The sequence below is a fragment of the Salmo trutta genome, chromosome 23 (genome assembly GCF_901001165.1).
Source record: "Salmo trutta chromosome 23, fSalTru1.1, whole genome shotgun sequence".
Classification (NCBI taxonomy): domain Eukaryota; kingdom Metazoa; phylum Chordata; class Actinopteri; order Salmoniformes; family Salmonidae; genus Salmo; species Salmo trutta.
In genome coordinates this window covers 34,889,133-34,916,363 of record NC_042979.1, presented here as the reverse complement: position 1 = coordinate 34,916,363, position 27,231 = coordinate 34,889,133, and the positions used below count along the sequence as shown (strand labels likewise).

General features: G+C 42.2%; 1 protein-coding gene across 3 annotated transcripts; it reads right to left on the bottom strand.

Annotated features, from left to right (window-relative positions):
- Positions 1-1,977: 1,977 nt before the first annotated feature.
- Positions 1,978-26,797, bottom strand: sec14l7 (SEC14-like lipid binding 7). 3 transcript variants are annotated; one of them, XM_029709974.1, is made up of 13 exons: positions 26,688-26,797; positions 26,426-26,501; positions 20,542-20,585; positions 19,786-19,848; positions 15,045-15,233; positions 11,853-11,948; positions 9,426-9,486; positions 9,080-9,163; positions 8,470-8,576; positions 6,594-6,736; positions 5,853-6,025; positions 2,942-3,041; positions 1,978-2,858 (listed from the first exon to the last, which is right to left on the bottom strand). In XM_029709974.1, the coding sequence occupies exons 1-13, from the start codon at positions 26,739-26,741 to the stop codon at positions 2,828-2,830; spliced, it is 1,221 nt and encodes a 406-aa protein (XP_029565834.1). In that variant the 5' UTR covers positions 26,742-26,797; the 3' UTR covers positions 1,978-2,827. The 3 variants fall into 3 exon arrangements, with proteins under 3 accessions (XP_029565834.1, XP_029565835.1, XP_029565833.1); XM_029709975.1 differs by adding an exon at positions 23,759-23,871 and having other exon boundaries at positions 1,980-3,041; positions 26,688-26,713; XM_029709973.1 differs by having other exon boundaries at positions 1,980-3,041.
- Between the last annotated feature and the right edge of the window lie 434 nt (positions 26,798-27,231).

The following is a 27,231-nucleotide window of genomic DNA, read 5'->3' as shown; positions in this document are numbered from 1 at the left end:
ATTTCTGTATGGACCTCGCTTTGTGCACAGGGGCATTGTCATGCTGAAACAGGAAAGGGCCTTCCCCAAACTGTTGCCACAAAGGTGGAAGCACAGAATCGTCTAGAATATCATTGTATGATGTTGCGTTAAGATTTCCCTGCACTGGAACTAAGGGGCCTAGCCCGGACTATGAAAAATAGCCCCAGACCATTATTCCTCCTCCACCAAACTTTACAGTTGGCACAATGCATTGAAGCAGGTGTTGTTCTCCTGGCATCTGCCAAAACCAGATTCGTCCATCGGACTGCCAGATGGTAAATCGTGATTCATCACTCCAGAGAAGACGTTTCCACTGCTCCAGAGTCCAATGGCGGAGCGCTTTACACCCCTCCAGCCGACGCTTGCCATTGAGCATGGTGATCTTAGGCTTGTGTGCAGCTGCTCAGCCATGGAAACCCATTTCATGAAGCTCCCAACAAACAGTTATTGTGCTGATGTTGCTTCCAGGGGTAGTTTGGAACTCGATAGTGAGCGTTGCAACCAAGGACAGACAATTTTTACGTGCTACACGCTTCAGCACTTGACGTCCGTTCTGTGAGCTTGTGTGGCTACTTCGTGGCTGAACCAGTGTTCCCATTTCACAATAACAGAACTGACCGGGGCAGCTCTAGCAGGGCAGAAATTTGACGAACTGACTTGTTGGAAAGGTGGCATCCTATGACAGTCTCACTGAGCTCTTTAGTAAGGCATTGCCAATAAGAATTTATTCTTAACATTCTACTGCCAATGTTTGTCTATGGAGATTACATTGTCAACAACGGGTGTGGCTGAAATAGTTGAAGGGGTGTCCCCATACTTTTATATATAGTGTATGTACTTGCAGTTCGTGTTAGCCAGACTAATTATGTAGACCTATAGTGTACACACATTTTGGACTGAGCAATTTTAGTGTTTGCTAATTTCATTCTGTATCTTATCATTTATTAGGCTCACCGTTGTGATTGTTTATAGCCCATACATAGGCTTCATTGTCACCTCAAATGGTCTACAAGATAGAATATCATAACATTGCGCCTAATCAATGATCCATAGCTTGCGTCTTAATATCAGCCCAAGGCATATTATCCCTAATTAAATTGCATCATCCCATTTTGCCATAAAGGACCAAGGCAATGTGGCAGAGTGAATCCTGCGGTGCCCTGCGGTTTATAGACAGTCAAAGACCCAGCTGTTATGTAAAGGGTCGGCACACTGCATCTATGTGTCTCACCCGCATCTCTCTGGCTCTGGCGGCCAGGCATAGCAGTGTGGGCAACAGTGGGTCTCAGTTCAATTTAAGTTTCAACCAAAAGACCCTGTCTAAAAGTTGTTGTTTTTTAGATTGGATTCAGGGTTGAAGACCACTCAACCAAACCAAAGATGTGCATGATGTGGTAACGTCTGTGCTCAGTGGCAAAGCAGATGGATAGTCAATGGTCATTCGCGTCACTGAGACAGTTGCAGTCAGTGTTACTGATGCAACTCACCGCAGGTGGTCACTGGTAGATGTGACTATGAGCTGATAGTCTCTCAATCTCTTATTAAGGGATGGATGGTCAAAAACAAAGGGTGGACAAGAATGACATCAACAAACATCAACAACAAAACGTGTTAAATGTGCATTTTTAAACAGACTAAAATATGAATAATAAAACAATTTAGGCTAAAAGGCTAGCGTAATGATTGAAATAATCTAATGTTTTATAAAAAAAAATAAACCTATGCTTTAGGCTATTCAATTTGTGCGTACCAGTTTTAAATATGTCACCGTGTAGTAGCCTAGTGAGGTAGATATGACTTAATTCTCTGCTAATCTATGATTTAAAAAAATCCTCTGACTTTTCCGTGACCTAGAGCTACGTAACAATACTGTAGAAATCACGGTTGTGTTTAATCCAATGATAGTAGTTTTTATGCGATCTTATATTGCCATCTAGTGGACAAAAACGGAATATCCCTGATTGGGCAGCGCTTTTAAAATAGCGCAGTCAAATAACATTTATTCTTCAAAAAAAGAATCATGGTACAAGAACATTTAAAATGTCATGATACTACAACATTTGAATATTATGAATATAATTCTGATCAAGAAACATCTTAAACATTTTCAGGATTCAACTTGCATTTTGAAAATAAATATTTTACGATTATGAGAGATAGCCTTTCTAGAATGACTGATCTATTAATACCACCCATTGACAATGAGTGCATCTTAATCTTAACATTGTGTAAGAATCATCTCTTTAGGGTTGCTATAATAGTAAAACAACCTATAAAGATATGTAGCCTATCTATCGGCTGTCAATTAATACAATTGTTAATGAAACTGTTAATGAGAGGCATCGTTAGTGAAAACACTAAACTATATTCATTGCTCCACTTCATACGGTAATCATTCCTTCATTCCTTCCACATGCACCGTTTGTCTTTTTATATTGAACTAATGTAGCCTATATAACAAAGTGTCTTTTCTGTGCTGAAAACTGTCTCTATTCCATTCACACAATACTATTAAACAAAGACGTATAGTCCTAACTCAAACCTAACGTGACTCTTGTACAAAATGTTTGTACAGATCCTTTTTTCTAGAAAAGCATTGGAAAATGTCCTGTCATAATAGCTAATGCTCATAACTGAGAACAGTGGTGTTTAAACTGTATACTCTACATTGCTATCTTCACTACCCCAGATCTCATATTTGTGTGTTTGTGTGTGGGCATGTCTGTGATGCTAGATGTCTGGGCCCTCTCTCCTAGGGCTCTGTGTCTGTCTGTCAGTTGGTGTGTGTGTGTTGTGTGTGTGTGTGTTACTCCAGCCGTCCATCCCCTCTGATACTCCTAGGGCTCTGTGTCTGTCTGTCAGTAGGTGTGTGTGTGTTGTGTGTGTGTGTTACTCCAGCCGTCCATCCCCTCTGATACTCCTAGGGCTCTGTGTCTGTCCGTCTGGCAGTAGAACATTGACAGTGTAGCTGATCTTCTTCGACTGCAGCACGCTGTAGGTGTTGTCAAAACGCAGCACATCTACACACAGGACACAATACAGAATTACTACTGTGTATCTGTCTAGCTGTATGTGTGTACATGTCTGGCTGTATGTGTGTATATGTCTAGCTGTATGTGTGTATATGTCTAGCTGTATGTGTGTATATGTCTAGCTGTATGTGTGTATATGTCTAGCTGTATGTGTGTATATGTCTAGCTGTATGTGTGTATATGTATAGCTGTATGTGTGTATATGTCTGGCTGTATGTGTGTATACGTCTAGCTGTATTTGTGTATACGTCTAGCTGTATGTGTGTATACGTCTAGCTGTATGTGTGTATACGTCTAGCTGTATGTGTGTATATGTCTAGCTGTATGTGTGTATATGTCTAGCTGTATGTGTGTATATGTCTGGCTGTATGTGTGTATCTGTCTAGCTGTATGTGTGTATATGTCTAGCTGTATGTGTGTATCTGTCTGGCTGTATGTGTGTATACGTCTGGCTGTATGTGTGTATATGTCTGGCTGTATGTGTGTATATGTCTAGCTGTATGTGTGTATCTGTCTAGCTGTATGTGTGTATATGTCTAGCTGTTTGTGTGTATATGTCTAGCTGTATGTGTGTATATGTCTGGCTGTATGTGTGTATCTGTCGAGCTGTATGTGTGTACATGTCTGGCTGTATGTGTGTATATGTCTAGCTGTATGTGTGTATCTGTCTAGCTGTATGTGTGTATCTGTCTAGCTGTATGTGGGTAAATATCTAGCTGTATGTGTGTATATGTCTAGCTGTATGTGTGTATATGTCTAGCTGTGTGTGTATATGTCTGGCTGTGTGTGTATATGTCTAGCTGTGTGTGTATATGTCTAGCTGTATGTGTGTATCTGTATAGCTGTATGTGTGTATCTGTTAGTGTGAGTGTCTATTTGTATGTGCAAGTGTATACAGTGCATTCAGGAAAGTATTCAGACCTATTCACTTTTTCCACATATTGTTGCATTACAGCCTTATTCAAAAATGTATTAAATAGTTTCCCCCCCTCATCAATCTACACCCCATAATGACAATGCAAAAAACATGATTTTATTAACTGAAATATCACATTTACATTAGTATTCAGACCCTTACTCAGTACTTTGTTGAAGCACCTTTGGCAGTGATTACAGCCTTGAGTCTTCTTGGGTATGACGCTACAAGCTTGGCACACCTGTATTTGGGGAATTTCTCCCTTTCTTCTCTGCAGATCCTCTCAAGCTCTGTCAGGTTGGATGGGGAGTGTTGCTGCACAGCTATTTTCAGGTCTCTCCAGAGATGTTTGATCGGGTTCAAGTCCGGGCTCTGGCTGGGCCACTCAAGGACATTCAGAGACTTGTCCCAAAGCCACTCCTGCGTTGTCTTGGCTGTGTGCTTAGGGTTGTTGTGCTGTTGGAAGGTAAACCTTCACCCCAGTCTGAGGTCCTAAGTGCTCTGAAGCAGGTTTTCATCAAGGATCTCTCTTAATCTTTCCCTCGATTAACGGAGTGGCAGTCCCTGCCAATGAAAAACATCCCCACAGCATGATTCCGCCCCACCATGCTTCACCATAGGGATGGTATTGGCCAGGTGATGAGCGGTGCCTGGTTTCCTCCAGACGTGATGCTTGGAATTCAATCTTGGTTTCATCGGACCAGAGAATCTTGTTTTTCATATTCCGAAAAGTCCTTTAACTCCAAGCGAGCTGTCATGTGCCTTTTACTGAGGAGCGGCTTCTGTCTGGCCACTCTACCATAAAGGCCTGATTGGTGGAGTGCGGCAGAGATGAATTCCTTCTGGAAGGTTCTCCCATCTCCACAGAGGAACGCTGGAGCTCTGTCAGAGTGAAAATCGGGTTCTTGGTCACCTCCCTGACCAAGGCCATTCTTCCCCGATTGCTCAGTTTGGCCGTGCGGACAGCTTTAGGAATGGTGGTCTTGGTGGCTCTAAACTTCTTCAATTTAAGAATGATGGAGGCCACTGTGTTCTTGGGGACCTCAATACTGCTGATTTTTTTTGTACCCTTCCCCAGATCTGTGCCTCGATACAATCCTGTCTCGGAGCTCTACGGACAATTCCTTCGACCTCATGGCTTGGTTTTTGCTCTGACATGCACTCTCAACTGTGGGACCTTATATAGACAGGTGTGTGCCTTGACAAATCATGTCCAATCAATTGATTTTACCACAGGTGGACTCTCAAGGATGATCACAGGTGGACATCTCAAGGATATGAAATGTCTGCATTCACTACTGTAAGTCGCTCTGGATAAGAGCGTCTGCTAAATGACTAAAATGTAAAACATGTAAATGTAAGGATGATCAAGGGAAACAGGATGCACCTGAGCTCAATTTCAAGTCTAATAGCAAAGGGTCTGAATACTTATTTAAATTAGGTATTTCTGTTTTTTATTTTTATAAATGAGCAAAAATGTGTAAAAACTTGTTTTTGCTTTGTCATTATGTGGTATTGTGTGCAGATTGATGAGGATTTTTTAAAATTGTATCAATTTTAGTATAAGGCTGTAACGTAACAAAATGTAGAAAAAGAGAAGGGGTCTGAACATCTTTGTGTGTATGTGTTCATCTATGTGTGTATCTGTATCTGTGTGTGTCTCTACCAATGTGTGTGTGTGTGTGTGTGTGTGTGTGTGTGTACCAAAGGAGGTTGGTGGCACCTTAATTGGGGAGGACGGACTCATGGTAATGGCTTGAGTGGAATGAGTAGGATAGTATCAAATACATCAAACACATAGTTTGATTCTATTCCATTCGCTCTGTTCCAGCCATTATTATGAGCCGTCCTCCCCTCAGCAGCCTCCACTGGTGTGTACTCACAAGTTCCAGGCTCAGGGCAGGTGAGTGAGCGGTCCTCTGGGACCATGTGTGAGTTGTAGCGTTCACTAGGCACCACCTGCAGCATATCCCCCACCTTCTGAGCCCCACCCCCCTCCTGCGTCTGCATGAACACCCCAAAGCCTATGTCTGCCCCATCACTGGCAAACTGCCACCTAGAGAGGAGAGGGTGGAGGAGGAGATGGAGGGAGGGAGGTGGGGAGATAGAGGGGAGGAGGAAGGAAGATGGACGAGAAGAGAGGAGGGGAGGTGTTACTCCACGTGACATCTTTACCAGGGCTGCATCTCAATAGTGTAAAGTGGCTTCCTCTCCTTCATCTGCACTGATCTGAAATCACCACTGGGTAGGAGAAATCAATATGGAAGACACCCATGTCAGTTTGGGGTCAGGGTTTAACTCTAGTGTGTTCGGTCAGACTTAAAGCTGGAATCTGCACTTGGTGAAACTGCCATGTCCGTTTGGGATATTACAACAACAAAGAAGTTACTTCAAACAACGAACACTGTTGTTTTCCCTCAGGCATCATGGCATGAGAGATAGAACACAATAAGTTTTGCAGATTTTTGGTTTGTTTCAGCAACAAAAACAACAAAGGCGCTGGGGGCGAACAGTAATGCTGTTTCACCTTATGCGGACTTCAGCTTTAAGGTCAAAGATTACAGCCCGGTTTGGGAAGTAAGGTAAGGGTTAGAGGTCAGTTGTCAGGGTTAAAGGTTGGTTACCTGAGGATGCTGCTGGGGGTGGTGATGTCATACTCCAGTGTCAAGGCGGAGCCTCGGCTGATGGTCACACTGTTGTCATACTGGATCTTGACCATATTGTCCTGAACATAGTACGACCTGGGCACCGTACCACCGTAGTTTATCTACCACCACAACACACACATGAATTCATGCACAAATACACACACACACACACACACACACACACACACACACACACACACACACACACACACACACACACACACACACACACACACACACACACACACACACACACACACACACACACACACACTCTCTTAATTCAATAGAGATGTTTACATTCAGGCTATATCACAACCGGCTGTGATTGGGAGTCCCACAGGGCGGCGCACAATTGGCCCAGCGTCGTCCGGGGTTTGGCCGGTGTAGGCCGTCATTGTAAATAAGAATTTCTTTCTTAACTGACTTGCCTAGTTAAATAAAGGTTAAATAAAATAAAACATTGGCAAAGCAAGTGACATTGATACTAAACAAAAGTGAAACAAACAATAAAAATGAACAGTAAACATTACAAAGGAATAGAGACATGTCAGATGTCATATTATGTTTATATATGGTGTTATAACGATGTGTAAAGGGAGAATAAATACACATTAATAAGGGTTGTATTTACAATGGTATTTGTTCAATGGTTGCCCTTTTCTTGTGGCAACACGTCACACATCTTGCTGCTGTGATGGGACACTGGTATTTCACCCAATAGATTTGGGAGTTTATCAAAATTGGATTTTCGAATTCTTTGTGGGTCTGTGTAATCTGAGGGAAATATGTGTCTCTAATATGGTCATATATTTGGCAGGAGGTTAGGAAGTGCAGCTCAGTTTCCACCTCATCTTGTGGGCAGTGTGCACATAGCCTGTCTTCTCTTGAGAGCCAGGTCTGCCAATGGCGGCCTCTCTCAATAGCAAGGCTATAGCAAGAGTCTGTGGTCACTAAAGGTCCCATGGCACTTATCATAAGAGTAGGGGTGTTAACCCCGGTGTCCTGGCTAAATTCCCAATATGACCATCAAGGTCACCTAATCATCCCCAGCTTCCAATTGGCTCATTCATCCCCCTCCTCTCCCCTGTAACTATTCCAAAGGTTGTTGCTGTAAATGAGAATATGTTCTCAGTCAATTTACCTGGTAAAATAAGGGTTAAAAAAAACAACAACAAAAAACAGTTATTGCTTTCCTTATGTTTGGGTCAGTCACAGTGGTCAGGTATTCTGCCACTGTGTTCTCTCTGTTTAGGGCCAAATAGCATTCTAGTTTGCTCTGTTTTTTGGTAAATTCTTTCCAATGTGTCAAGTAATTATCTTTTAGTTTTCTCATGATTTGGTTGGGTCTAATTGTGTTGCTGTCCTGGGGCTCTGTGGGGTCTGTTTGTGTTTGTGAACAGAGCTCCAGGACCAGCTTGCTTAGGGGACTTCTCCAGGTTCATCTCTCTGTAGGTGATAGCTTTGTTATCGAAGGTTTGGGAATCGCTTCCTTTTAGGTGGTTGTAGAATTGAAAAGCTATTTTCTGGTATCAGCCTAGTTCTGCTCTGCATGCAATTTTTGGTGTTTTACGTTGTACAAGGAGGATATTTTTTATCAAAATTCTGCATGCAGTCTCAATTTGGTGTTTGTCCCATTTTGTGAATTCTTGGATGGTGAGTGGACCCCAGACCTCACAACCATAAAGGGCAATGGGTTCTTTAACTGATTCAAGTATTTTTAGCCAAATCTTAATTGGGATGTCGAATTTGATGTTCCTTTTGATGGCGTAGAAGTCCCTTCTTGCCTTGTCTCTCAGATCGTTCACAGCTTTGTGGAAGTTACCTCGCTCCCTCCCTCCCTCTCTCTCACCATGGTGCGACAGCGAGGGTCACCATCAGGGTCAGTAAGGGTTCCTCCGTACGCCACCGGGAGTTGCTCCGGGTCAACGTGCTTAAGTAACACCTCCTGCCAGTTAGCTAGAGACAGAGAGAGGGGGAAAAGAGAGGGGGAAAAGAGAGGGGGAAAAGAGAGGGGGAGAGAAAGACAGACGGGAGGTTCAAAAGCTTGTTACAGCTGTACACTTGGCCCACCACCACCTGATGTGAGATTACCACCTAATGGCAAGAAGTGACATCTCAAAACGATACAGACCAGGGCTCTCCAACCCTGTTACTGGACAGCTACCCTCCTGTAGGTTTTTGCTCCAACTGTTGTTACTACCTGTTGTAACTAACCTGATTCAGCTTATCAGCCAATTAGATTAGGGTTGGAGTAAAAACCTACAGGACGGTAGCTCTCCAGGAACAGGGTAGGAGTGCCCTGGATTAGACAGACACATACCATATCAAAGAGCAATATTAGGTGATATTTTGTCATTTACAGAAACCATATTCCAATAGTCCATATTGATAAGAAAAATACCTCACATATACTGTAACTGCTCCCTAGTGTGTAGTATATATGGGAACACAGTACTCACATCCCAGAATGATGATCTTATGACGTGTCTCTTCACTCAGGAAGTGTTTGACCAGGTTGTAGGCCATCGGGAATAGCTTAGGAGCTGCAGGGAGAGAGAGGCACTATAAATACACACACGGACGCACGCACAACACAGGAGGCTGCTGAGGGGAGGATGGCTCATAATAATTCCGCTCCAGCCATTACCACAAGCCCGTCCTCCCCAATTAAGGTGCCACCAACCTCCCGTGACTCACATTTTATTGACATAGATATTGTAAGACATAGATTGTAAGACATAGATACTACACACACACACACACACTCACACACTCATACACACATACAGAATCTAGATGACTCACTCTTGATGAGAAACACCCTCTTGAGTCCTTCAGGATAGTTCTCCTCAAACATGGTAAGGATCTGCAACAGTATTAGTGAGGGACAGCCAGCCAGCCAACAGACAGGCAACAGCCAGCCATGCAATGGCCAGACAGACAGACAGCCAGCAAGACAGACAACAGCCAGCCAGACAGACAGCCAGACAGACAGACAGCCAGCCAGACAGACAACAGCCAGACAGACAGCCAGCCAGACAGACAGCCAGCCAGACAGACAACAGCCAGACAGACAGCCAGCCAGACAGACACATTGTTTTTCAGACACGTCTATTCATGGTGGTCTCACCCGAAGAGATGCATAAACACTACAAGATGAGGGTCCCCAAGGGATCTTTAGGAAGGGTGATGGTTCTATGTGGAGCCATAATTACTCAAATAACCCTTGTGTTCTTCAATGGTTCTTTAAAGTTCACAGAAGGGTTCTTTGCTCTTTTAGTGATAATTAAATGTAGGGGAGGTGGCTCATTAGAAGATATGTAATATAATATGACTGACCAGAATAAAAACCTGTATGGTTCTTCTACAGGATCTACAAAGAATATTTCAGATTGAGAAAGGCTTTTTATAAACTCAGAAAAAAAAGAAACGTCCCTTTTTCAGGACCCTGTCTTTCAAAGATGATTCGTAAAAATCCAAATAACTTCCCACATCTTCATTGTAAAGGGGTTAAACACAGTTTCCCATGCATGTTCAATGAACCATAAATAATGAATGAACATGCACCTGTGGATCCTTTGTTAAGACACTAACAGCTTACAGTCGGTAGGCAATTAAGGTCACAGTTATGAAAACTTAGGACACTAAAGAGGCCTTTCTACTGACTCTGAAAAACACCAAAAGAAAGATGCCCAGGGTCCCTGCTCATCTGCGTGAACGTGCCTTAGGCATGCTACAAGGAGGCATGAGGACTGCTGATGTGGCCAGGGCAATAAATTGCAATGTCCGTACTGTGAGATGCCTAAGAGAGTGCTACAGGAAGACAGGACGGACGGACAGCTGATCGTCCTCGCAGTGGCAGACCACGTGTAACAACACCTGCACAGGATCTGTACATCCGAACATCACACCTGCGGGACAGGTACAGGATGGCAACAACAACTACCTGAGTTACACCAGGAATGCATAATCTCTCCATCAGTGCTCAGACTGTCCGCAATAGGCTGAGAGAAGCTGGACTGAGGGCTTGTAGGCCTGTTGTAAGGCAGGTCCTCACCAGACATCACCGGCAACAACGTCGCCTATGGGCACACCCCATCGTCGCTGGACCAGACAGGATGTCAAAAAGCGCTCTTTACTGTCTCACCAGGGGTGATGGTCGGATTCGCGTTTATCGTCAAAGGAATGAGCGTTACACCGAGGCCTGTACTCTGGAGCGGGATCGATTTGGAGGTGGACGGTCCATCATGGTCTGGGACGGTGTGTCACAGCATCATCGGACTGAGCTTGTTGTCATTGCAGGCAATCTCAACGCTGTGCGTTACAGGGAAGACATCCTCCTCCCTCATGTGGTACCCTTCCTGCAGGCTCATCCTGACATGACCCTCCAGCATGACAATGCCACCAGCCATACTGCTCATTCTGTGTGGGATTTCCTGCAAGACAAGAATGTCAGTGTTCTGCCATGGTCAGCGAAGAGCCCGTATCTCAATCCCATTGAGCACGTCTGTGACCTGTTTGATCGGAGGGTGAGGGCTAGAGCCATTCCCCCCAGAAATGTCCGGGAACTTGCAGGTGCCTTGGTGTAAGAGCGGGGTATGATCTCACAGCAAGAACTGGCAAATCTGGTGCAGTCCATGAGGAGGAGATGCACTGCAGTACTTAATGCAGCTGGTGACCACACCAGATACTGACTGTTAGTTTTTATTTTGACCCCCACTTTGTTCAGGGACACATTATTCCATTTCTGTTAGTCACATGTCTGTGGAACTTGTTCAGTTTATGTCTCAGTTGTTGAATCTTGTTATGTTCATACAAATATTTACACATGTTAAGTTTTCTGAGAATAAACCCAGTTGACAGTGAGAGGACGTTTCTTTTTTTGCTGAGTTTAGAACCCTACTACATAAAGTTTCTATAAAGAACCATAAAACAGGGTTCTATATCACCCCAAAAGGGTTGTAACCATAGCAGAACCCATTTTTGGTGCTATATAGAACCTTTTTTAATGATTCTTTATAGAACCTTAGGAAAGGGTTCTTTATAACACCATACAGGTTCCATTTAGAACATGATGGGTATGGTTCTTTATTAAACCTTCAAAAAAGGGTTGTATATAGCACCAAAAAGGGTGCTGCTATGGTTACAAGCCGAAGAACCCATATCTGGTACTATTTAGAACCATTAGTGTATATATATTATGTTCTTATCTATTTCATTCAGTGGGTTCACCTCTCCATAGGCCTCTAAAGCAGGCTTCCACAGGTGCTTCAGGCCCAGGCCCTCACAGTCATAGATCAGGGTTATCGCCTCCACATTAACCCCCAACTGATAGAGGGGGAAGGAGAGGAGGTGGGGAGGGACGGGGAGGGGAGAGAGAGAGAGCGAGAGAGAGTGAAAAAGGGGTGGGGGATATTTTTTAGAGCGTTTTAAGTCAAACCTCTCGTTGTTCTATATAATAATAATAATAATAACAATAACAATATTATACACCATTTAGCAGACACTTTTATCCAAAGCGTCTTACAGGCATGGGTGCATACATTTTATGTACGGGTGGCCCTAGCGGGAATCAAACCCACAACTCTTGGCGATGCAAAAATCTCTTTAATGAATGTCTGTCTCTGGCACTCTAATAAATAAAGCCTTATCTTTTTGAATATATATGTAATAAATCATACTCAGTCAAAGCGTCTGCTTCTGGCACTCTGAGATTAGAATAAAGGCCTGTCATACTGTAATACATATTCCACATTTTGTTGTGTTACAGCTTGAATTCAAAATCGATTAAATATATATATTTTCTCCCTCATCTACACACAATACTCCATAATGACAAAGTGAAAACATGTTTTTAGAAATGTTTGAAAACATATTGAAAGAATCTCATCTACATACACTACATGGCCAAAAGTATATGGACACCACTTCAAATGAGGGAATTTGGCAATTTCAGCCACACCCGTTGCTTACAGGTGTGTATAAAACCGAGCACACAGCCATGCTATCTCCATAGACAAACATTTGCAGTAGAATGGCCTTATCAATGTGGCACCATCATAGGATGCCACCTTTCCAACAAGTCAGTTTGTCAAATTTCTGCCCTGCTAGAGCTGCCATGGTCAAATGTAAGTGCTTTTATTGTGAAGTGGAAACGTCTATGAGCAACAACGGCTCAGCCGTGAAGTGATAGGCCACACAAGCTCACAGAACGGGACTGCCGAGTGCTGAAGCGCTAGGCGCGTAAAAATCGTCTGTCCTCGGTTACAACGCTCACTACCGAGTTCCAAACTACCTCTGGAAGCAACGTCAGCACAATAACTGTTCGTTAGGAGCTTCATGAAATGGGTTTCCATGGACAAGCAGCCACACACAAGCCTAAGATCACCATGCGCAATGTCAAGCGTTGGCTGGAGTGGTGTAAAGCTCGCCGCCTGTTAGTTGAAGTGAATGGAAATCTTAACGGTACAGGATACAATTACATTTTAGACGATTCTGTGCTTCCAACTTTGTGGCAACAGTTTGGGGAAGGCTCTTTCCTGTTTCAGCATGACAGTGCCCCCATGCACAAAGCGAGGTCCATACAGAAATGGTTTGCGAGATCGGTGTGGAAGAACTTGACTAGCCTACAAAGGGCCCTGACCTCAATCCCATCAAACACCTTTGGGATGAATTGGAACGCCGACTGCGAGCCAGGCCTAATCGCCCAACATCAGTGCCCAACCTCACTAATGCTCTTGTGGCTGAATGGAAGCAAGTTCCCTCAGCAACATTCCAACATCTAGTGGAAAGCCTTCCCAGAAGAGTGGAGGCTGTTATAGCAGCAAAGGGGGGACCAACTCTGTATTAATGCCCATGATTTTGGAATGAGATGTTCGACAAGCAGCTGTCCGCATTGTATTTTAGGATATTGTCCTGCTGAAAGGTGAATTTGTCTCCCAGTGTCTGTTGGAAAGCAGACTGAACCAGGTTTTTCTCTATGATTTTGCCTGTGCTTAGCTCTATTCAGTTTCTTTTTAACCTAAATACTCCATTGTCCTTGCCGATGACAAGCATACCCATAACATGATGCAGCCACCACCATGCTTGGTGATGTGTTGTGTTCGATTTGCCCCAAATATAATGCTTTGTATTCAGGACAAAAAGTGCATTGCTTTGCCACATTTTTTGCAGTACTTTAGTGCCTAGTTGCAAATAGGATGCATGTTTTGGAATATTTTTATTCTGTACCTGCTTCTTTCTTTTCAATCTGTCAATTAGGTTAGTATTGTTGAGTAACTACAATGTTGTTTATCCATCTTCAGTTTTCTCCTATCATAGCCATTAAACTGTTTTAAAGTCACCACTGGTCTCGATGGCCGAAATCCCTGAGCAGTTTCTTTCCTCTCAGGCAACTGAGCTAGGAAGGACACCTGTTTCTTTGTAGTGATTGGGTGTATTGATACACCATCCAAAGCACAATTAATAACTTCACCATGCTCAATGGGATATTCAATGTCTACTTTTTTATTTGTACCCAACTACAAATAGGTGCCCTTCTTTGCGAGGCACTGGAAAACCTCCCTTGTCTTTGTGGTTGAATTGGTATTTAAAATTCACTGTTTGTCTGAAGGACCTTACAGATAACTGTATTTGTGGGGTGTAGAGATGAGGTAGTCATTCAAAAATCATGTTAAACACTATTATTGCACACAGAGTGAGTCCATGTAACTTATTATGTGATTGTTAAGCACATTTTACTCCTGAACTTATTTAGGGGCTTGCCCTAACAAAGGGGTTGAAAACTTAATGACTCAATACATTTGAGCTTTTCATTTTTTAATGATGGTAAACATTTCTAAAACCATCATTCCACTTTGACATTATGAGGTATTGTGTTTAGGCCAGTGAGAAAAAATCTCCCATTTTAATCAATTTTATATTCAGGCTTTAACAAAACTAAAATGTGGAAAAAGTCAATGTGTGAATACTTTCAGAAAGCACTGTAATTGTATGTGTGGGGTACAGAGATTTGAGGTAGTCATTAAAAAATCATGTTAAACACTATTATTGCACACAAAGTGAGTCCATTCAACTTATTATGTGACTTGTTAAGCTAATTTGTACTCCTGAATGTATGCTTGCTATAAAAAAGGGTTTGACATAAAAAAGGGTTTGAATACTTATTGACTCAAGACATTTCAGCTTTTCATTTGTAATTAATTTGTCAAAATGTTTAAAAAAAACGTAATTCTATTTGACATTGTGGGGTATTGGGTGTAAACCAGTGACCAAAAAAATCTAAATGTAATCTATTTTAAATTCAGGCTGTAAGACAAATAAATGTGGAAAAAGCCAAGGAGTGTGAATGCTTTCTGAAGGCACAGTGTGCTCAATTCTGTTAATATTGTCATACATATAAAAGCATGGTAGTTCAAAGTGTACCTTCTCTGTCTGTTTCTGACACTCTCTGCGGAGCATCTCTGTGTCTCTGATCTTGGTCCTCATGAAGTCCTGTTTGGTGCAGGACAGCAGCAGACCTTTGGGGTCCAGGGGCCCAATGACATCGTACCAGATGGGACTTCCCTCGAGGTCGAACCCACACATCCCCCCGGACACATACCGTTCGATCACCTGGGGAACCACATCATACAGTCAGACCCGGCGCCAGAACGAATCCGTTGGACAGGCCTTTGATTTCCATAGGCAGGCCCGTTTTTTTCAAGTTTGGGGAAGCTTACAATTTATCCTACCATTTCTACCGATCTGCGTGCCAGTTATGAATATGTATATACAGTTGAAGTCGGAAGTTTACATACTCCTTAGCCAAATACATTTAAACTCCGTTGTTCACAATTCCTGACATTTAATCTTAGTAAAAAATCCCCGTCTTAGGTCGGTTAGGATCACCACTTTATTTTAAGAACGTGAAATGTCAGAATAATTGTAGAGAATGATTTATTTCAGGTTTTATTTATTTCATCACATTCCCAGTGGGTCAGAAGAAAACAGACCCTCAATTAGTATTTGGTAGCATTGCCTTTAAATAGTTTAACTTGGGTCAAACGTTTCGGGTAGCCTTCCATAAGCTTCCCACAATAAGTTGGGTGAATTTTGGCCCATTCCTCCTGACAGAGCTGGTGTAACTGAGTCAAGTTTGTAGGCCTCCTTGCTCGCACACGCTTTTCAGTTCTGCCCACAATTTTTCTATAGGATTGAGATCAGGGCTTTGTGATGACCACTCCAATACCTTGACCTTGTTGTCCTTAAGCCATTTTGCCACAACTTTGGAAGTATGCTTGGGGTCATTGTCCATTTGGAAGACCCATTTGCGACCAAGCTCTAACTTCCTGACTGATGTCTTGAGATGTTGCTTCAATATATCCACATAATTTTCCTGCCTCATGATGCCATTTATTTTGTGAAGTGCACCAGTCCCTCCTGCAGCAAAGCACCCCCACAACATGATGCTGCGGCTTGCAAGCCTCCCCCTTTTTCTTCCAAACATAACGATGGTCATTATGGCCAAACAGTTCTATTTTTGTTCCATCAGACCAGAGGACATTTCTCCAAAAAGTACAATCTTTGTCCCCATGTGCAGTTGCAAACCGTAGTCTGGCTTTTTATGGCGGTTTTAGAACAGTGGCTTCTTCCTTGCTGAGCAGCCGTTCAGGTTATGTTGATATAGGACTCGTTTTACTGTGGATATAGATACTTTTGTACCTGTTTCCTCCAGCATCTTCACAAGGTCCTTTGCTGTTGTTCTGGGATTGATTTGCACTTTTCGCACCAAAGTACGTTCATCTCTAGGAGACAGAACGCGTCTCCTTCCTGAGCGGTATGACGGCTGCGTGGTCCCATGGTGTTAATACTTGCGTACTTTTGTTTGTACAGATGCACGTATTTTCTGAGGTCTTAGCTGATTTCTTTTGATTATCCCATGGTGTCAAGCAAAGAGGCACTGAGTTTGAAGGTAGGCCTTGAAATACATCCACAGGTACACCTCCAATTGACTCAAATTATGTCAATTAACCTATCAGAAGCTTCTAAAGCCATGATATAATTTTCTGGAATTTTCCAAGCTGTTTAAAGGCACAGTCAACTTAGTGTATGTAAACTTCTGACCCACTGGAATTGTGAAACAGTGAATTAATACAGTGAAATACAGCGAAATAATCTCTGTAAACAATTGTTGGAAAAATTACTTGTGTCATGCACAAAGTAGATGTTCTAACCGACTTGCCAAAACTATAGTTTGTTAACAAGAAATTTGTGGAGTGGTTGAAAAATGAGTTTTAATGACTCCAACCTAAGTGTATGTAAACTTCCTACTTCAACTATATGCACATTTTCATGGAACAGTTTCATTTCAATAACAACATTTTAGTTTCTGAAAATCATTGTCACGTGGTTAATCATAACACTCTTAAGTAAAATTCAACTATGGCGAGAGCACTAGCCTCTGCCATATGGACATATTGATACATTGTGATCCATTGGCGGCTAAAGAAATGAGAGCATGGAACTCAGAGATAGCCTATAGATCAATGCAGCAGTAGGCCTATAACGTCCTTCATCAACTAAGTAAAATACATAGACCTAAACCGGACAAATAAAATCAGAAGAAAATATCCTTTCAATCACATTCATCTCTCTTCACCTGTCTGCCTCCCATTCTATATGTCTTGACTTGAGCTATTGCTAGTGAAATTCAGCATTGTATCAAATTATCACAGGGTCTGGCCCGAAGCTGTCCTAACAAATTTGCAACAATGTATCAACTAGCCTATTCCGGGCCCTCAAAGTTTCCTGTGCCAATGAGTTCGGAACAGAAAGCTGTGTTTTAGGATGTTTTCACTGGATATATGGGATCATCAGATCGTGATATTTTACTAATTCACACTCAGGCTTGGTGATTACCGGGAGTGTTGACAAGATTTTTCAAATACTGAGGAATTATCAGTGGCAATGGATATAAAAAACAGACTTTGTTGACTTGCGTGAGGCGAAGAAAAAATGTGTTGTGTATGTGGAGAGTTAAGACAATCAGAAATAAGACATTGCCAAATGGGCACTTTCCTACATATGCATTCTGGAGACGCACCATATCTTCACCCCCCCCCCACCCCGCCTTTTTCTTCATGCAAATGATACTCACAAGACATTATCTTATCACATTTTTTAGACGGTTTTCACTGACAGCCAGAATTCAATCAGCTAGACCTATTGCCAAGCACACAACCCAAATTGCGGCTTCCCAAACACACTTGTGATTTGAAACAATCCACAGCAGTTTTCTTAAAATAAGCAAATTCTCTTTTGTGGCTAAGTCATGCTCCCTGGTGAAATATTTTGAAATATTTTATTTAGACAGGACTAATTATACTGAACAAAAATGTAAATGCAACATGCAAGAATTTCAAATATTTGACTTGCAGTTCACATAAGGATATCAGTCAATTGAAAGAAATTAATTTGGCCCTAATCTGTGGATTTCACATGACTGGGAATACAGATATGCATCTGTTGGTCACAGATACTTTAAGAAAAAAGGTAGGGGCGTGGATTAGAAAACCTGTCAGTATCTGGTGTGACCACCATTTTCCTCATGCAGGGCGACATCTCCTTCGCATAGAGTTGATTAGGCTGTTGATTGTGGCCTGTGGAATGTTGTCCCACTACTCTTCAATGGCTGTGTGAAGTTGCTGGATATTGGCGGGAACTGGAATACACTGTCGTACAAGTCAATCCAGAGCATCCCAAACGTGCTCAATGGGTGACATGTCTGGTGAGTATGCAGACCATGAAAGAACTGGGAATTTACAGATTACAGATCCTTGCGACATGGGGCCATGCATTATCATGCTGAAACATTAGGTGATGGCGGCGGATGAATGGCACGACAATGGGCCTGAGGATCTCGTCACGGTATCTCTGTGCATTCAAATTGCCATCGATAAAAGCAATTGTGTTCGCTGGCCGTAGCTTATGCCTGCCCATACCATAGTCCCGTGTGGCTCAGTTGGTAGAGCATGGTGTTTGCAACGCCAGGGTTGTGGGTTCGATTCCCACGGGGGACCAGTACGGAGAATAAAAATTAAAATGTATGAAATGAATGAAATGTATGCATTCACTACTGTAAGTCGCTCTGGATAAGAGCGTCTGCTAAATGACTAAAATGTAAAAACCCCACCGCCACCATGGGGCACTCGGTTCACAACGTTGACATCAGCAAACCGCTCGCCCACACAACGCCATACACGTGATCTGTGGTTGTGAGGCCAGTTGGATGTACAGCCAAGTTCTCTAAAACAACGTTATAGGCGGTTTATGGTTGAGAAATGAACATTCAATTATCTGGCAACATCTCTGGTGGAGATTCCTGCAGTCAGCATGCCAATTGCACGCTCCCTCAAAACTTGAGACATCTGTGGCATTGTGTTGTGTGACAAAACTGCACATTTTAGAGTGGCTTTTTGTTGTCCCCAGCACAAGGTGCACCTGTGTAATGATCATGACGTTTAATCAGCTTCTTGATATGCCACACCTGTTAGGTGGATGAATTATCTTGGTAAATGAGAAATGCTCACTAACAGGAATGTAAACAAAATTGTGCATAACATTTTAGAGAAATTAGCTTTTTGTGCGTATAAGAAAATGTCTGGCCTCTTTTATTTCAGCTCATGAAACATGGGACCAACACTTTACATGTTGTGTTTATATTTTGCTCAGTATTGTAGAACTCATACAGCTTGAGAATCAAGACGATTTTACAACCCAGATATATTATAGTTGTTCTATTTAATTCTGTGCCCATACCAACCTCTATCTGACCATGCAAGGAGGAAAGCCACACAAATGATCATAATGTGCATTGTGTAAGACGGTAGTTTGTATCAACATCTGTGTCGTGTTATTACACTGTGTAATAACCCTGGTAGTCCTAATGGTGTAGCTGTACTCTGTCACAGACAGAGCTGTACTTTTCCACCAGACAGACAAACAGAAAGGCAGGCACACACACAGGCAGACAGACAGACAGGCAGGCAGGCAGGCAGGCAGGCAGGCAGGCAGGCAGGCAGGCAGGCAGGCACACACACAGGCAGGCAGGCAGGCAGGCACACACACAGGCAGGCAGGCAGGCAGGCACACACACAGGCAGGCAGGCAGGCAGGCAGGCAGGCACCTCAGGAGGCCTCCAGTCAGTGATGATGCTGTCTGCTTTCATGTGTTTCCTGAACTCCAGATGCTACAGAGGAGAGAGAAACTTGTGTTCAGAACAGTCTTTTAGCAGTAAGAGTTATGTTAAATAAATGTTGCCTTTGAAAAGATTCTCAAGTGTGTGTTTTTAATGTGGGATAATGTGGAGTTCTGGATAAACACAACCTCAAGGCTTTGAACTTTGAACAAAAGGCAACACACACATATAATGGAGCATTTTGGAAGCAGTGCACTCTGGGAAGGGATCAGGAGGCTAATACTGATACTTTATTATCTCCTGTGTGTGTGTGTGTGTGTGTGTGTGTGTGTGTGTGTGTGTGTGTGTGTGTGTGTGTGTGTGTGTAATAAGTAGCTTGAAGATGCAGCTCGCAGGGTTCCATATTATAATCCGATGATGTAAAAGAAAAAACAAATCCATAGAAATAGATTGTTTCTATTAAACAATCACCATGGAGAACGTAGACACCAGACAGTCACCTTGTTATCTCACCATCTTTATTATTACATTCTAGTCACTCTTATCAATATAACACGTTACTCTTTAATTACAGGGTAATGCATCATGGATACACAGTATATATTAACATGCACATGGTATATTGGATATATCCAGTCAATAATTCTCATTACAAGTCAACCAGAGGAAAGTAGCCAGTATTTAGATATCAGAGAGTACAGGAGGACCTTGTTAGATCAACAAACACTTGAAACAGGGTCTCACCTTTCTAAGCATCGCCTCTGCTTTCTGAACATTGAAGCTTCGGGCTGGAAAAGAAGAAAAACAACACTCGTCATGATACAAAAAAAGACAAAACAAGATGTAACATAGACAATCATTATGGCCATCCAAGCATGTACACTCGTTACCAGGCATAACATTAACACCTGCCAAATGCAGGTAGATTTAGGTATTGGCGGGTAAGAACGTCTTTTTGACCAGACACGTAGGTGGTCAATGTGCAGGGCTCTACAGTGCGTTACATTTGCATTTGCAAATAAAAAGTCAAAGGTTAAGTCTGAACATGTGATTTATAGCTGAAAGAACTGAGTGTACATTCTGAACCTTGTTTGAAGTCAGTAGGTCACATGAGCAAGGAGCTACTGAAATTAGAACATTTGAAAAATGCATGTAAAATTGTGTGAGATGAAAATGGACAAACTAAAGGGTGTGCAATGTGTAGGCCCACTGAGTGTACATTCTGAACCTTGTTTGAGGTCAGTAGGTCACATGACCAAGGAGCTATTAAAATTTGAATGTAAAAAAGTTTGCTCCCTAGCTAATTGAACTAGGAATACATAATGCTGCTCACACATTTCCACATGTTTATTAGCTTTGCAAAGCAAATGAATGTCCAAATCGTGAAAATCAGACCTGTGCAATGTTGTGCTCAATTTTTCCAATATCATGACACTTATTTGGAGTCTGTGGCTCAAGTGGTTTGAAAGCTATTGAGGCTTGAAAGCGTGAATATCCATTGAATATCCAACCTGAAACTTGCTTTACCTCGGTCAAGAGAAAGTGCTCGAGTGGCCACGTTACCAGGGTCACTTCCCGCCTTTAAAGTGGCATCTGATATTTTAGTTAAGACTCACAATTATGAAATGAAATTGAGCAATATAGGCTAATACAATACCTTCTTACTAACACTAATGTCATGTCCTGACCCTTGGAAGAGGTCATTTTCCATAGTAGAGTGGTCAGGGCATGACAGGTGGGTGTTTTGGGTGGTATGGTTTTCTGTTTCTATGTGGGGTTTTTCTAGATTTCAATTTCTATGTTTTTGTTTTCTATGTTTTGACCAGGTATGGTTTCCAATCAGAGGCAGCTGTCTATCGTTGTCTCTGATTGAAAGCCATACTTAGGCAGCCTGTTTTTCATGTGTGGGTGTGGGTAGTTGTTTTCCGTTTTGTCTATGTACCTGACGGAACTGTTGGCTGTCATTTTTGTTTAAGCGTTATCATTAATAAAGGAAATATGAGCACTTTACACACTGCGCCTTGGTCCCCGTTAGACGACCGATGTGACAACTCATTTCTTGTTAGCGAAACATTACAAAGCATTGTCATCTCTTTTTTGTGTGATGTTTATGTAATTTTGGTGGGAACCTTTATTTAACTAGGCAAGTCAGTTAAGAACAAATTGTTATTTACAATAATGGCCTACACCAGCCAATCCCGGACGATGCTGGGCCAATTGTGCGCCTATGGGACTCCCAATCACAGCCGGTTGTTATATAGCCTGGATTCGAACCAGGGTCTGTAGTGATACCTCTAGCCCTGAGATACAGTGCCTTAGACCGCTGCGCCACTCTATCTGGTGATGTTCATGTTGTGCTGTTGAGTTTCAAATGCAAGACAAATTTCGCGAAAGGGACACATAATAAATAATTATTATGCTTGAGTGAAAAAACTCACCTATGGAAATTTGGTTATGCATATATTCCTTAAGCATACAGTATGGACCATAGAATTGTCATGGCCTTGAATTTAGGTTGGCCGATGTCATTCATATAATTAAGTGCAAATAGTGTACAGGGTACATAGTAACACCATCCACTGACAGTGAGACAGCGAATCTGACACAGTTGAAAAAGTTGTATAAACTCCTGAAAGTAATGCCCACTACGTGGAAGAGTCAACTCATATGGACACAAACGTGCACATACACATCATGTAATAGCTAATATTTAATGGCATACCTTGCCTGTAGTGAATGCTGATACAATATTTGCAGAATGAGTTTTAATCTTCTACGTTATAAAAGCCCAAACGCCAATGCATGGCACCTAGTAGCTACTACAACACTGCTATGTGTGTTTAATGACATTGTCCTCACACACCTGTGTGTACAGACAGTGAGTACACTACCATCATCCTAGTTGCAGTAATCTGGTCCCTGTGTTGTCTAATGACTATTACAGGATAAGTGTCCAGCTGCCTGCCTGGTTGTCAATGGGTAGGCTAAAGATACTGGACCTGTTCCCCTACCTGTCCACCTACCTCATTCAACAGGTCAATACACTTCCCTAAGAGACTAATAGGAAATTGAGTGCTCTATTGAATTGATCAGGGCCTTTGTCCAACCACAGAATATAAAATAATCACACACATTAACAATGTGGCACAGAAGCTGGACAATGAAATACAGTCATAGACAGAAGTATGTTCACTGTTTGCTGCTTAAAACATGATTTTCTAGAACAGTGGTCGCCAACCTTTTCTGAGTCAAGATCACTTTCTTAGTCAAAATGCATGCTGAGATCTACCGCTCTGATTTTTATTATGTAAGCCTATGCAACATTAACCAATTAAAAACAGTACTGTAGCAATAAGTTCATTACATTATCACCGAATACTGGCTTTGCTTGAATTTACCTGCCAATGCATTGTTGTTTGGTATATTTTTTTTAATTATATTTCAAAATTTGAGGTAGGCTATATGATCACACCGGTAGTAGATCCATTGTTGTATTACTTGTGAGGCACAGCTGAGTGAGCATACATTTAAATCATTTGCTTTTTATTTTACTGTGCAGATGGTGCCTGCATCTGATGGTCAGTCTCAGCGAAGACAGCAGTCCGTCTCTCAACATCCCTCCGCTCTCCCTTTCCACCACTGACACTGACCAAAAAGAGACACCGTCTTCCAGCTGATGGTGAAACTCGAGTCACACCGCGTTATTTCTGCCTCGTGCACAAATGCATGTTGTTACTCATATGAACAGAGAAAGTGAAATGTTCCTTGATATTAAAAAAGACCCAAGTCGCTAATAATAACAACAACGCAAGCCAATAGATACACTTTCCTACTCATTCATTACTGCTGCAGTGCTTGTTGTTGTTGAGTGGAAATAGGAAGAACGCGCATTTTATAGTTTCTAAAAGTGTTGAATACAAAGCGTTGACAGTGCTGAGTAAGAACTTAAACATGAACTCACTCATATAAACATCAGGTCTTTGGTGTACTCGTTGACAGTCTCTCTCTAGTTGTTGTTTTAAATGTTTTGCCAGCCGTAGGCCTATAGTGCACTTGATTGCCTTCCCGGTGGGCCTGGAGAGGAAGAGTTTGTAACTTCAGACACATGAAATGGCAACAGTTTGCCTATCCGGCGCGCAGGACAACTGAATTGGATGCACCTACCACCAACAGCCCAATACTAATACAAAAAATAGGAACACAAGGCTTTATCGTTGGGTTTTTTACTGAAATGTTTGGTGATCAACGAGAAATGCCTTGGAAATCGACAAGTCGATCGTGATCGACCGGTTGGTGACCACTGTTCTGGAATATAGGTAGCCTAGTGGTTAAGAGCGTTGGGCCAGTAACTGAAAGGTCGAATTCCTGAGCCGACTAGGTGAAAAATCTGTTAATGTGCCCTTGATCAAGATACTTAACCCTAATTGCTCCTGTAAGTCACTCTGGATAAGAGCGTCTGCTAAATTATGTAAATGTGCACCAGCTTTTAGGAAGATCAGGCTTTGGAAGTCATCTGATATTTAGCCTACTTTGCTTGTCCAAACCCGGTCTACTGGCTGAGTAAATATGCTCTTGTGGGCATAGGGCAGGAGGAGGAGAGGGCGCACGGTCCATCCCTATTGGTCAGGCCAGCGAGGTGCCCCATAAGCTGATGTTTACTTCCAAAACCTTATCAAAAACAAAGTGGCCGAATGTCAGATGTCACCAGAGCAGAAGCCACACTGGCAGGCAGAAACGACAGAGACCAGTCTCTAGATACACAAACATGGATGCAGTCCCCAAATCTTACTTGACTCTTCAGCTACCTATACACAAGTTTTTGAACAATCCATGTTTCTGATTATGTAGTGGTGCATCTTGTATCACAAAGGTGATTCTCTCTCTTTTCCCCTCTCCTCCCCTCTCATTTTCTCTCTGTGTGTGTTTCTTTGTATTTATGTTGACAAATGTATTTGCTAGTATTTGATATAGAGGGCACTGTTTCGCTCTTTTTTATAGGATTGAGGCTAATACTGGTTGGGGGAGTGGGGGAGTGGAGGGGGGGGGCTGTTTGAAGGGATCTGTATTATGTACTCTCATGTAGTCTGTAATTTTGTGTATGGGGGGGTTTGGGGGTAGAAGGGGCATTATATTGTTGAAAAATAAATTACTTCCTTGAAGACATGCTCCAGAACTTTGGCTACTACTAAATCTCCCACTTTGGACTGTATTTGTAGTTCATAAATACATAATATATGAGCAGAATTACTGTCTTGCCTCAATTATCTACAAAATCCATATTTTGAAAGCGACTGTCTTTCTGGAAGCTGTGCTACGCTATTTTCCCTACATTTTCCACTACGTGGGCCAGCCCCCTAGCAATTTGACTTCAACCAATGAGCTTCAACCCCTCGCCATATGAGTGACAGCAAGCAAGATGCACAACATGTACACACAGCAGAGCGAGAGAGAGAGTGAACAATGATGTGGTGCACATATCTGCACATACAGTATGTGACGTAGTATAAAAGTGAACACTACTTTCAAACTACTTGCTAAAAAGTATACAAAATAATCTCCTTAAAGTTGGACTCCATAACAGTGAAACTGCCAAGTCTGTTTGCAATCTTACAACAACAATAATATTACTTCAAACAATGAACCCTGTTTTTTTGTAGGATATCATTGAGTGGGAGCTGATACTGGAGACATGGGGGAGTGTAGAAGGGGAATTATCTTCATGTTTTTTTGTGGGGGATGCTTGTGAAAATTTTTAAATGCCCAAAAATATATTGTTAAACAAATCTCCCTTCCTTAAAGACATGCTCCGAAACTTGACTACTAAATATTTGTTAAAGTGGCAATATGTACATTTTTGGGGCGATTTGTAACAGTTCCATTACCACTGGGTCTGCTGAGTGTGGGTTAACAATACCTCAATACCTTACACCCAATCTGATAGGAAAACTAGTGTCTCTCTGCAACAGGTAATATATGTACAAAATACTGTATTTGACTGTAAATTTACAAAAAATGTCACCACCATCAATAGGAGTCAAATATCATTTGAAAACAGGGTTGTGGATTGACGGTTAGTCAAAACACAACAACTTGTCAAAATGCCTCAAATGCCTAGGCTACCTGTGTGATTTAGCTCCCTATGGGGACAGAGAGTGGAAAGTTATTACTGTACATTTGTCTTATGTGGTTGTCACATAACCTGTTCTCATATTCTTGGACAACAAGTTTCACTGTAGGGTTCACTCTCTAGGGGTCAGAGAAACTGAGAGCATGTGCTGTTGGCTAAGCCCATGTCCACTACATCAGTGAGATAATGAAGCCTTTAGGTCTACTTTTACTCAGACATAGACTACTGTATCAACACACGTTTCATCCTCTTTCTATTCACCACGAGGAACATAGGCCTGCTTAAGTAGGAATAGAGGTGTTGAAAAGCACTTTAGATAGTACTACCCTATTTTAATTTGATCTCAGAAAAAGGAGATTTACATGACCATCCTACCATCATATCGTAATGTATGCAATTCATGTTGCGGGTAAAACAAATACATATAAACATAACCTGCAGAAATGCAGGGTAGGACTATCTGATGTTGCTATGGGAACAAAGATGTAGCGTTGACTTCACCTCGGAGCCAGCGGAGCAGGTAGTGATCATGCTGCGCGGGGAGGTCTGGGAGAATGTCCTCAATCCGCTCCCGAAACTAGCAGCACGAGACAACACAATACTGACACAACGAACTAAATAAAGAATTGTTGGGGGAAGAAATTAAGGAATACACTGAATAGGCTATATGACAAAAACCTTTTAGACAGTAACTTGAATACACAGAGGCTAGAATATAGGCCTACAAAGAACATGAAATGTTATAGTGGAAAGTTTAAATTACCTCGGCTAAAACGTCCACCTGCTTCGGGCTGAGGTCGCCCACTCGTCTGCTCATTCTATCTGTTACGATTTGCCGCGCAGGCGCTCCAGTAAATCACTTTCTGTGAATAACCTCCGGTGGAATTAAGTGGTCACTGTCACACACACACCTCCCATGCCATTCCCCTCCCCTCCCTCCCTCCAGGCCGAGGCACACTGAACCAGGACCAGCCTATCCTTCCCAAATCCTCACCTTTAACTACACTGGGGAAATGCTAAATTGACCTCAGCTCAGCGTCTAGGAACAACTCCATCCCAGATAAACCCCCAACACAGTACAGTAGTGATATAGAATAGTAATAACTCTACAACAATCAAACAATGCAATGAACAAAATTATATTTTATTATCATATAATATACGCATATTTGGCATATTATATTTAGCACAACATCTAATATCATTCCCATGCATTTTAGCACATAACTTACTGTAAAGATAGCAGCCTGATGGTCTAGTTAGGGGCTTTGAAGATACTTTATAGTCTGCTTTGGCAGAAATGTGCC

Excerpts from the sequence above, each read along its gene's own strand:
- sec14l7 (XM_029709974.1), bottom strand. The coding sequence starts at position 26,741 with ATGAGCAGACGAGTGGGCGACCTCAGCCCGAAGCAGGTGGACGTTTTA. Across the intron at positions 20,586-26,425 it reads CCTGCTCCGCTGGCTCCGAG|CCCGAAGCTTCAATGTTCAG; the intron begins GTGAAGTCAACG and ends CTTCTTTTCCAG. Across the intron at positions 3,042-5,852 it reads CTGCCCTGAGCCTGGAACTT|ATGTGCTGCGTTTTGACAAC; the intron begins GTGAGTACACAC and ends TCCTGTGTGTAG.